The sequence below is a fragment of the Halyomorpha halys genome, unplaced genomic scaffold, assembly GCF_000696795.3.
Source record: "Halyomorpha halys isolate HHAL.00 unplaced genomic scaffold, Hhal_1.1 Scaffold154.1, whole genome shotgun sequence".
In the NCBI taxonomy this organism is placed as follows: domain Eukaryota; kingdom Metazoa; phylum Arthropoda; class Insecta; order Hemiptera; family Pentatomidae; genus Halyomorpha; species Halyomorpha halys.
Genome location: NW_027112031.1, coordinates 1,173,981 through 1,186,888, shown reverse-complemented (window position 1 = coordinate 1,186,888; position 12,908 = coordinate 1,173,981). Strand labels below are relative to the sequence as shown.

The window sequence follows — 12,908 nt, the reverse complement described above, 5'->3', positions numbered from 1 at the left end:
AGATAAGGGGTGTTTATTTGTTATCCATTACGGCGGCTATTTCTCCGTACTTTCTAATGTCTAAACGGGCCACGTGCACGATAAGGGCTGTTTGTTTGCTTAACTCTGCCTAGACGGTTAATGGTTCCCAGAGGGTGCATACCTTCTGTTATCTATATATCTTTGTACATTTCTTTAGATCTGTTGCCGACGGGTTTTTTGCCTAGGTCCGGCGGTATCTTTGGTATGCCGACAAAGGAAATTATTTTAAGTTAAAAAACTCCAGCTGGTGCCTCTCATACATATCACTCTGTTGACGGGCACCTGTACCGGGGACAGGTATCGGCATATATGTTGCTAAGTGACAAAGACTTTAATAATATCGATAATGGTAAATACATCGATACATATAATGGTACTCCACCCAACAGGCTGACGTACCAGCAAGTTACATTTTTAACCGAGGTTTAAGATCTCTGACTCTAGTCAAGAGTATTTTATCAATAATTAATATATCCCCTTCTCATTGATAAATATTTTAACAAACTTAATAATTCTAATAAAATGACTAATTTAAATCAAAATATTATTCAGTATATTTCAAAACTATAATTTTCCTCTTGTAAGTAAGCCGTTTAAATTTAAAATTGACCTATCGACATGAGATGCCACATACTTTCTTTAATTTCCAAAATTTAATTTATTAGATTTTCGTAGAAAGTTGCTCAGTTGTTGAACATTTTATATGAGGGAGAAAAACATTTAACCTCAAAAAAATTTATAGAAACTATATTTTTATGCAATAAACAATCATTCTACTAGATTACTGATTTGTTATATTGATTGTTCGAGAGTGGTTTATTTTATTGTTAACCAAAACATCAAATGGTCCATGTCCTTAACTATTTATTTTAACAAACCTCCAACGTTTCGGCCTAAGGGCCATTCTCAAGTAGACAACCTTAATCATTGATGTCATAATTCTTTAAATTTTCTCTTTTGCAGGATAATTGCCCATGCCATATAAACTTCATAATTTCAATACAAAAACTATTCCACAAAAAATTTTATTTCCTTAACAATATTTACCTAATTAATATAGTTAAGGAAAGACCATTTTTTGTGGAATAGTTTTATATAAAGATCATAAAGTTTATATTGCATGGGCAATTATCCTGCAAAAGAGAAAATTTAAAGAATTATGACATCAATGATGAAGGTTGTCTACTTGAGAATAGCCTAAGGGCCGAAACGTTGGAGATGTAAGATAAATAGTTAAGAGAAAAAGTAGATCATTTAAATTTTGTGTTAATAATAAAATCATTCTTCTGTTTTGTTTAAGAAAATCCTCTTTAAACAATATTAAGGTCACACAATCATCTGAACTACTCTATCATTACAAAATTTATTTCAAGGGTTTCGGTTCTGAAATTATTAATTTTAACTACTGATCAATGGAAATAATATATTTTTTTTTAACGCTATAATTTACAATGTACTCACATTTTCTTTTATTTTCCAGTAAAATATATTTTCTACCGAAACCTACACCTGAAGGCTACCGCGTTCTTATAATATCAGAAGGAGAAAATTTCATTGGCAACTTCGTGCACTCACAATGCACAGTGCGACTGACAATGCTCATGGAAACGGCGATGAGCATATGGCCCGATATGGCAGGACTCATCACCGTAACCGATATGAAGGGAGTTCCAAAAGCCTTTTTGACAAAAATGGACCCGACTTCAATAGCTTACTATTTTCATTGGTTCCAGGTAACCATCGACGTCTACACGAGTTTATTGTATCTTAATATAGTTAAAAGAAAAAATGGAAAGGACTTTCTCTTTTCTGGAACATGTAGTAGAAAGAAGTATTGTTTGTAAAATAAGTTCGTAGCGTTTTTCAATATTTCTATTTAATCCTTTCTGTGTTTATAAAATTATGTTTATTTGGTCACCAATTTTTATATATTCTAAAAAAGGGATTAGTTGAGGTGCTTTCATGCCTCAGTTTCAACCGATATTCCTTCTCTTTAAGTGGCATTTTGCTTGCTCAAAATGGAAGAGAAAAAAAATCGTTTCGTCATTTATTGATTTTTTTTTATTTCTGAAAAGGAAAATCCGCTGCAGAGACGGTTAGAAAAATGTGCTTGTAAGGCGATGATTAGGAGAAAGCACCGTCTGTAAGTGGTTTGCTCGGTTCAGAACCGGAAATATTTAACTTCGAAGATGCAAAGCGCTCGGGTCGTCCTTCAACTGTTGATGAAGACCAAACATTGGTCACAGACAACCCTCACGTAATGTTAATGATCCATTTGTAAAGAACTTGATAACTGGGGATGAAAATTGGGTCCTGTACAATAATATTTTGAGGAAAACGTCCTGGGAAAAACGAAGCGACCCGCCGTTACCGATCCCAAAAGCAGGATTACATCCAAAAAAGGTTATGCTGTGCATTTGGTGGGATTGAAAAGGTGTTGTAAAACTTTGATGTGTAATTAAATAAAAAAGTATTGACTTAGAAAAACACTTCTATTTGACAGTTATAATTATTGACATAATTGTGAACTCTCAATAATCTATTAACCTAACAATAACAATCAAACAAAACACTTAACACACACTGACTATCTTATCTTAGAAAAACCTCTCCACTGTTACCATCGATAATCGATACAAAATCACTACAAAAGGTGTCCTTTATTTTGAGCTCCTCCCGCCCAATTCTACAGTAGATTGCGCCCAGTTGGAACAACTAAAGGAAGCGGTCGAGTAAATGCGTCCCACATTGGCTAATCGCAAAGGCATAGTTTTCCATCACGATAAAGCCTGCCCTCTTCCGTATCATTGCAGATCCCGCAGAAACCACTAGAGTTTGGTTAGGATGTGATTCCCCATCCAACCTATTCACCAGACCTTGCCCCAACAGATTTTTACTTATTTCGGGCCCTTCAAAACTCTCTTAACTAGAAACATTTTAATTCGTTCGAGTACTACAAAGCGCACATAGAGGAGTTCATAGCGCAAAAATCTGAAAAGTTCTGGGAGGACGGAATTAAAAAAGATGGCAACATGTAATAGATCTAAATGGGTCATATATAATTGATTAAAAATGTTTATAAGAATCAGTCGTTTTTATTGAAATCACACTAAAAAACGCTACGAACTTATTTTACAACCCGATAACTGTTATTTTATAATACCGTAAAATAACTTACTGTACTTAAATTTAAATATATATATTTATTATCATTGTTTCAGAATGCGATGCCATTAAAGATAAAGAAAGGAGTATTGTTCAACAGTCCACAATTCATGAACATCATAGTAAATACTCTTTTAAAACCATTCATGAAGGCGAAAATGTATAACAGGGTAAGTATAAGACTTTAAAAATTGTTTTCAGATTCAGATTGAACATGAATAAGTCTTTTTTAAATTTAAATTGAACATTTTATTGTGATGAGGCCTCTTCACTCTATTGTTTAATTCGACATAAAAACAATTTTGCATAAAAATTAAAGAAATGCCACGAGGAAACTTTATACGTAATACAATTATACAGATCATTAAAATAAAAACTATATTTTTTGAACCTTGAAAAAACTTTTCGATTTCAACTAGAATAAACTTTGTAACTTAATACAATTATACAAGGATATAAGGAAACTTTGTACGTAATACAATTATACAGATCATTAAAATAAAAACTATATTTTTTGAACCTTGAAAAAATGTTTCGTCTCTCTAGTACAGTTTCGATTTCTACAAGAATATTTTCAGATATTGGGAATATTTCTTGTCTGAATGGGAAATCTTATTAGTGGTATTAAAAGCTGTAAGCTGTTTAGAAGTAATCAAGAATTGGTTTTCTATCTTTTGATTTTAATTTGTAATTAATACCACTACTAGTGATTTTAAATTTTAGAACTTTAAAAAACAAAATTAACAGTTAAATGAAATAAATGTTGAAAAATAACTGAGTGTCACTGGAAACACCCAGGAGCATTCAAGATGGAACTTAACCGTTTAGTAATTAAATAACGTTAAAATAAATAATTAGTAAAGGAACACAAATGAACCTTCTCCGAACCAAACGTATCGTTACAATCACTTTTTTGTCTACTGTATTCCAGAAGAATGAATCATAGTTATGTCCACTAATCTACTTTAACTTTAGATCAGAAGTTCTGTGGATCTTAGATAGTGTGAAAATAATATGTCTGAGTAAGACTATACATTTAATTTTTTCATTCTAAACATGGTGGTATTATTGATTGAATGAGTATTGGAGTTTTTTTCTTATAAAAAAGTGAACACTATTTCAAAACTTCATTCATATAACTTTTCTTTGGATCCTATAGAGATAACGGATATTTCAGTTTGAAAATTATATATCTGAGTCATTTTATTTTTATCATTTATTTTTTTATTATTTTTTTTTTGTCGTTTTCATTTTAAATATGGTGGTTTAACTGATTGAATGAATATTTGAATTTTTGTAATAAAAAATTAAATACTATTTCAAAACTTCATTTATATAACTTTTCAAAAAATATCCTATAATTTGTGTTAGCTATATCATAATTATTTTGAGTGAAAAAAAATATATCTTTCAAGGTGAGTTACCATAATGTAATTAATCACAATATATTTTATACTTTTTTTTAGTTTGTAATAACCTCTGATGGAGATAAAGCGTTAAAGAAGTTTGTTGATGAAGAATTACTTCCTTCTGATTACGGCGGCAAGGAGCCATCGGCTGAATTTCTGAATGGTAAACATTATAACAAAATAAATATAATTTATTATCAGGCCTTTATTAAACTGTACTCTTTATATATGAGGAAGTTAAACTTAGAGTAGATTTAAGTGACATTTTCAAAAATGTTTAATTAAGCTCGGAAATACGATCAATGAGGGGCATAAAATGTTAAAGATTATCTAAGTCACAACCTCACTAGTTCACTTCTTCCTATTCTACAAAAAAGCTAACTTACTTAAAAATAAAATAAAAACCCTGAATTTTCATTTCTGGGAGAAGACAGAGGATATCCATAGGAACTTTTTTGTTGGTTTTGCTGCCTACCATCTTCTCTTAAAAAACAAATTTACGCGTACCAAATTCCTCACCATAATTTTTTTCATCACAGAGGAACCATATCTTGGCCAATCCTTAAAGAAACTTGTACTTCATTAATATATTTTTCTTTTTTCAATTATATATTGTCAGCAATGAAAGAGGAAACTAGGTTAGAAACTGGTTAGGGAGTTTATAATGGAAGGATAGATCTGTTTCGGGCTAAATCGGTTATATAAGGAACATAAAGGTCTTTCCGCATGATTTTATTGGTGACAAAGTAAGGATTTTACAAACGATTTTTGATTGTAAGGAATGGATACGAGAGGAATTCGAAGGTTCAGTGGAGCCCCAAAGCTCAACTCCGTATGTCCAGATAGGCCTTATTATTGTCATGTTGATCAGTCTTTTGTAATGGATTAGAAGTTGTTTGTCCAGATGCAGTCCTAAGTAATGGATCTAACGGAAATTAACATTTTGTGAGTTTAGTTTGTCAAATATCAATAAAAACGACTACTCCTATAAAGATAAACATAATTAACTATTTCGTAGTAAATTTAACTAGCTTTAATTTGAGCGCTGGCAGACATCTGTACGTCCAATGGTTTCTGAAATGAAGTTTTTCATAAATCAAACTTATTGTCCGAACAACTATAATTCAATTTATTTTAGCAAATATCATGAAAACTACTATTCCTACGAAGGTAAAGGTTAGAAACTTCATTATAGTCCATTAAACTAGCTTTCATTTGAGTGCTAAAAGACATCTGTACGTCACATAGTTCCTGAGATATAGATTTCTCAAAATAAATTAACTAAGTAATTATCGATCAGTAGATTTTTAAGAAATTTTGCTTTTTAAAAGTTATATCTCGAGAATTACTGGACTTAAATAGGTATATTAGGGCTAATATTTCAGTAAATTTACTCTTCTTTAAATAATGTTCTCTTAGATTTTCTAGTGTTGTTGGTAGTTTTTAAGATATAGAGCTCCGAATGAAAAATTAATGTTTTTTTAACGTTTTGAAACAGCCGCCATTTTTTATTCACCCTCCCTATACTTGATTAGTAATTATACTTAGTTTTCATTAAAGTAATCAAAAATTGGGGTGAAATAACTGCCTTTTTTTCCCGGGTCTTGTACAATGAGGATTCCAAGTTAGTCGTTTGTCTAGATGTAGTACAAGGTAGGGGTCTTTCTACAGGGGCAAGTAACATTATTAAAGAATACTTCCTTAATATGAAATAAAAACTTATTAAATGCAGAAGTTTAGAACTTTTGTCTTTTTACGAACAGATGCTGAGCAAAACATTCACAAGTAAAGTGTAATATAAAAAAATTAAAATAAAACCTTTCACAGGCGAACCGGTGCCTGTAAGCCATTTACGAAATACAAAATCATATTTTTTAAGGTAATTTTATCTCTTTTTGATGGTGCAATTGATACTTAGTTATCTTGAATAGTTTTTTTAGTATTGAATAATCGTGAACAAAAAACGAAACTTGCTTACGTAATGCAGGAAAGCAAAAAATGGTGCGCCGATCCTGAATCACTCTCATATGTATTCATCGTGTTCCATAAGTCTTCAGCAATATTTAAGGAGGAAGAAGTAATCTTCAAAGGTGACGTAAAAGCCCATATAGAAAATTCTCCGATTCTCGACAGGAAAGGAGACAATTTTCTTGTGATTCGAACAATTGTATATGATTTTTTTTTTATTTGAGATTTAGTTTATCATTCTTAAAAACGTACGTGACATGTGTCCCTGTACACAGGTACATTCCTTCTAATCATAACGATTTGTGGAATTGACCTCTATAGGCGAGTGTGTTAAGGCGTCTACTTAGTAACCTCAACTGCAGTGGTTCCGCTCCGATTACAGTCTGGGTGGGTTGACTTTTATTTCGTGGTGGCTGCAAGGAATGAAAACACGACCTTCCTACTCTGGTTATAATAGAGTGGTGATCTGTAGGATAACCATTTTTGTAAAGGAATAAAAAAAAAGAAAAACATTATTAAATTTACGCTGATTAGCAAAATCCTATATGTAAGTCTAACTTACAATTCTTCTTATCCTCCTCTAGTTAGAACTCCAAAATGTACATAAATTGACCATTTTTACGTACTTAGTTCTCATTCACGTTAAATCAATGATCAAGCAGCACTTAAACAATTCATGAAATATCATCTTGGAAATTTTACTGTTTATGAGTGCTTTATGATTTTAATATTAATTACAATATACTAAAATTACCTTCTTTCAGATCAATGGAATAGCATTCTTGAAGAAAGAAGGGATTGGTTTATGAAAACATCAACTTTAGTAGCTGATGAAGAGAAACGCCTTCCAGATATATACGGTACTTACGGTATACAAGGAACTTTTCGAAAACTTGAATTGGATTAGATTTTAAGAACAAAAATGTACAACGATCTTTCTACTAAATGTACGTAATTGTGAATAATTCACATGTAATTAAAATAGCCAATAAAATAAATTTATAAATTGTATTTTTATACTTTGGACTTTGCAAGTGAAAGGAGTCTCTTTAAATATCATATCATTAACCATTAGCATACATATTTCGTAATATCTGTATACTATACGTAGCAATATATATACCGAAATTTCTGATCAAAATCCGTTATATTCATTTTCTGCCATTCATCCAGCACAGGAATTGTAAATAATTTTTAAGTAAAAGTAAATATTTTTGGAAACATGTTGCTTCTTTTCAGATGTCTAAAGAGCTTTGAAGTTTGTTGTTTACTGCAAAATGACAAAGATATTATTTGTTTGACAAAACTAGGAACGGACAAAAGTGCATTTGATCTGAAGCTCCTCATAGTATGTCCTAAGGAATCTATGTGATTACATAGTTTAATATCGTAGTTACTAAGTAGATGCCCGATGTGAAATAGTTAATATATTTTTATTGTTTAGTATTAAGGCCAAAAATATTTAAGGATAATAAAAAAGGTGAGAAAATAATTATGTCTATCTATACACTGGTACCTAAATGTTCAAACCCATACTTAATCCATACCAAAAGTTTATATAATATAATTTTTAGTGAGTGACTTTCTTTTTAATAATTTATTTATTGTTATTTACAACTGTATACAAATATATACAACAAGTTTATGTTGCTGAAAACAAATAGGAAGTAAATGGCGTTAATGACCAGGGAAGTTTTACGCCGTTAAACAAAACAAAACAAACAATATACAAGTAAATTTGCTATAGGTGACATAGTGACATGATACAAACATGTGGAGAATCTACCCACTAACAAAACTCCAATTTGAGTGAATTTAATTTTGAAATAGGAAAATAAAGTCTGTTGCTGAGATGAGATGGGAGTGAAGTTGACTCTGAATTTATGAAAATGTGAGGTCACAATCCTCATACAAGATAGGGTTTGAGAGTCCGTCATTTAATTGAAAGTGATACTGAATTATTATTTCTGTAAATTTAATACTGTGATGGGTTACTCGTACTTAAAACTACTCGTGGATTAAACAGATATTGATCAGTATAAATCCAAGATTATCCTTCGCTAATTCATGTGTTAAATGAGACATTTAAAAAATTATACATTAGAATATGGTTTCACATCTAAAAAAGCAATACATGAAGGGTAACTGTAATCTTAATATTTCTCTAGAAATTAGCATGCTACTGAAAACCTGAATAAAATTGGAGCACAGTGAATAAGCGAAGATGGTCGCTCAATGTGTCATGAAGCCGCTCTATCCCTCCTCTGCTCTTGGGGTGACCTGGTGTTTTGAGGAGCCATGTCATAACAAGCTCCTTCATTTCCGTTCGAATCCTGACATTGTCGAATTCTCTGTTTCCGTCCAATCCGATGCAATCCTGAACTCCGTAGAATTGGAACCACGATCTGAGAACTATCATCACTGCTTCCGACGACTTATCCTGCACCTGGTGCGCCATTGCCGTCTTGCTGAATATATCAATCATGGTTATCCATTTATATCCTTTCCATATGAAAGTATCGATCTGCAGATCGTCGAGCGGTGCATTTGGGGTATGTGGTTATATTTTCCACCCTTTGGGTGGGTTCCTGTCATATTTTTTGCTTAGACACACTTCGCAATTTCCTGCAACTTCTGTGATTCTCTTCTTCATCGCTTACCAAAAGTACCTTGTCTTTAACGCTTGCAGTATCTCCAGATTCCGCGGTGATTTGTTTTGCCCTGATAATATGTAACAGTCACCTCTCTCTGGCAGTCGTCCTCCCGAAGGGTTTTCATCATCAGCTTGCATCAGGCAAATGTCCTGTCCATTCCTATGAGTCCATGACGCCATAGCCGCCTTAGCTTCACATTTCATTCCTAACGTAAAGGTGACACTTTTCTCCAGGCTTCGAAGTATTATTCAACGTTCTACAGAACTAGTTGTTCTTTACACCTGGCTGCGAGCGAATCGTTGTAATACTGCTCTTCAGAAGGTTGTTGGGTGAAGAACGACCAGATCTGGGGGATGAAGAAGACTATCAAAGAAGTTGCAGAAAACTGCGAAGTTTGTCTACGCACCAAGTATGACAGACACCCACCAAAAGGGAGACAAGAGGAGACACCTACCGCAGATGCACCGCTCAACGAACTCCAGGTCGACATTTTCACATGGAGAGGGTTTAAATGGATCACCATAATTGATCTCTTCAGTAAGACAGCAATGGCGCACCATGTGCAGGACAAGTCATCGGAAGCAGTGTTGGCAGCTCTCATAGTTAGCTGTTACTTTGATCTCTGAGTGAGATCAGCTGATCGAATGTATATAATGAGATGTACCGAACCCAATAAAGCCAGTATTTTACAGCAGTTCAAGCGTGTTAGATCTTATATCTTCTTCTCTTTTTTTGATATTTGCTTTCGCCGATATTCAAGTTATATATATATCTGATATGGATCTGTCAGCTGACAGTCCATAACTTATATATATAACTTATGAGTACTTGGATTGAAAGGCTTGAAGAAAAAGGAAAAGAGGGAACAGAATTAAACCGTACGCTTACTAGAAAGATACTGGTTTATTATCTCTGTGATGCTATAGAGATTATTGAGGTTTATTTACATGAGGAGTTAGGATTAGTGTTGTACAGGCCTTGTCCAACCATAACTCCCCCCTACCAGTTTATGATTATGCCTCGTAAACTCTAAAAAGATAACCACAACAAAACAAAAAAAACTCAAGACAAACTAACCTGTACACAAATACCGAAACTTAAAAAAATACACTTTTCATCAACTAAAATCAACACTGAACAATTTACAAACTAATAAAACTTGTCACTCCGTTCTTCTCACCACAAAACGTTTGTATGCAGAAAAAAACTTTTACATACTCCATATCCTATTAAATATTCATTATGGGGAACTTGAGTTGTTCTATGTGGACCGTCCTTCGTTTTTTTTGTTCTTTTATACTCTCTATTGTTACTATATTATGCTCTCTAATTGTAATCACCCTGAATGGCCCCTCATACCTTTGCGGCTCCTTATCCCTGTTAGAGTTCACTCTACGGTAAACCACTGTCCCTATACCAATTTTCCCCACAATGTCGCGTACACCCTCGTTATCTCGCGCCACGCGTTTGGCTTTCTCCTTTTCAATTTTATCTCTCACCTTGTCCCACGTTATTCTGAGTCCCATCCCGTTACCGACAATCTCCTCTCCGTCGATCACCGTGTTTCTATAATCACGTTTGCGCCCTCTAAGTCCGAACAGAATTTCGAATGGAGCGAATCCCGTTACCGTATGCACGGAGTGGTTATAGGCTGCTATAGCTCTTATCATAGCCTCGTCTGGTTCCAGGCCCTTTTCTAGCTGGTACACCCGCAAGTGATCGCTTAACGTACCGTGGAGCCTCTCTATAACCCCCTGCTCTTAGGGTGTCTCTACTCTACCTCCATAGCCTTCATTTCTTCTCTGACGTTGGCGTTATCGAACTCCCGTCCCGCATCAGACGATATCCTTTCCGGTACTCCATAGAACTGGAACCATAAACGCAGCGCTCCCAATACCGCCTCGGCCGATCTTTCTCGAATCTGATGTGCCATGGCCACTTTGCTAAACAGTTCAATCACTGTAACCCACTTGTAGCCCTTCCAGGTGAAAGTGTCGATTTGTATTTCTACTAATGGTTTGTTCGCCGTCGGTGTCTCCTCTTGTGTCGCCTTGGGTGGGTGTCGGTGGTATTTGGTGCTGAGGCACACCTCACAGTTCCCGATTATCTCCTGAATCGTTTTCCGCATATTCCACCAGAAATATTTCCGTCGCAGGGCTTGGTAGGTCTCATTCAAGCCTCTGTGATTGGTCTTCCCCTGGTTGTATGCCAAGGTGACCTCCCTCTGTTGATCTCTGACCTGAACGGTTTCCACCATTATTAGGCAACGAACGAAGTTTCGAACCATTCCGATTTTCTCCAATCTCCAGAGGCGTTTTATCTTCTCCCAAACCACTCCACTCCCGACGTATAGATGGTATGTACGCCCCGGTTTGGATGCATCTTTCAGCGCTCGGCAGATCTCATCATTCCAGACACCCGGTGCCAACCAAAATAGTGGTCATCGAGGTCTTTCCATATTTAGCGAAGTCCATCTTCATGGATCCGGAAGTTCTTGTCTTCCAAATTATTTGGTGTGATTTATCGTTCACCACCTCCTCTAGCTCTTCCATCTCCGTTGGTCTTCCCTCAGTGGAGCTTTCGTTCTCGGATGACGGCTCATGGTCGTTACCCGTCGTGCTTTGCGTTTCTTCTTCCCCTGGCGTCGATTCTCGCAAAAACTGTCTCACCTCTCCTGACGTCTGTGGTTGTTCCTCGTCTATTGCATTTACGGTGATCGCGCGAGATAACCAGTCAGCGACTACATTTTCTTTTCCTGGTTTGTACTAGATTACGATGTTGTACTGGTTGAGCAGTTCCTTCCATCTGGTGACCCTAGCTGAGGACTCTTTAAGCTTCCCAACCCATTGAAGCAGTCTGTGATCTATATGTACCCGGAATTTCCTCCCGAAAACATAGGGGCGAAAATGTTCTACCGCCCACACAATACCTAACAGTTCTCGCTCAAGTGCACTGTACCTGGTCTCTGTATCTGTTAACCGCCTGCTAGCGTACGCCACCGGTCGCTCTCCAGCCTCGCAATCCTGCGACAGTACCGTTAGTAATTTTATCTTGTTTCAGGGGGATTTGGTGCATTGTTTTTCCGGTCGCCCCCAGTAACTCTCCCTCCTTGAAGAAAATATCTACATATTTGTCCTGTATTTTTGTGTCTCCAATTCCTCCCCCCTCCTTAGATCGCGCCTATCCGTTTGGCTTCTCCCATTCGAAGTTCGCGATACCTATATCTCCTCTGCCCCAACCGCACTTGCCTTTCCTAATAGATCGCAACCTATAACAGCCTGATATTCACGGGGCATTTTCTCCACGATATGAACCCTCAATACCCCTTCATCGATCCCCCATTCCCGTAAATCAATGTCCGCCTCCCCTTCTACTCTACAGGGCCCACCCAGGGTGATTAATTGAAAATGACAAACCTGAACATCCATATGGAGTTTCCACTCACCGCCGCTCAGCTTCCTCAGCGCCTCCCGGCACAGGATGGTGTGGGAGCTCCCCGTGTCCACGAGGCATCTCACGCCGCTCACCTTGATGATAGGCAGACCGCTGATCTCTCCTTTGATGTTGAAAATCTCAAATGTGCGGTCGCCCCTCTCCTGGCACCCACTTCAACTCTCTTGCCTTGATCTCCTTCCCTCACTTACTCGGCGCCATCTACTGCTTGGCGGTTTATTGCTCCGTCCTCCTCTTC

General features: G+C 35.8%; 1 protein-coding gene across 1 annotated transcript in view; it reads left to right on the top strand.

Moving 5' to 3' along the window:
* Nucleotides 1–8,055, top strand: part of LOC106678685 (alpha-tocopherol transfer protein-like) — a 32,143-nt gene extending 24,088 nt beyond the window's left edge. The window contains exons 4-7 of the mRNA XM_014417384.2: nucleotides 1,502–1,754; nucleotides 3,243–3,356; nucleotides 4,653–4,758; nucleotides 7,328–8,055. Coding sequence (XP_014272870.1) covers nucleotides 1,502–1,754; nucleotides 3,243–3,356; nucleotides 4,653–4,758; nucleotides 7,328–7,470 — 616 coding nt within the window. The 3' untranslated portion in view covers nucleotides 7,471–8,055. The remainder of the gene's footprint in view (nucleotides 1–1,501; nucleotides 1,755–3,242; nucleotides 3,357–4,652; nucleotides 4,759–7,327) is intronic.
* The last annotated feature ends 4,853 nt before the right edge of the window (nucleotides 8,056–12,908 follow it).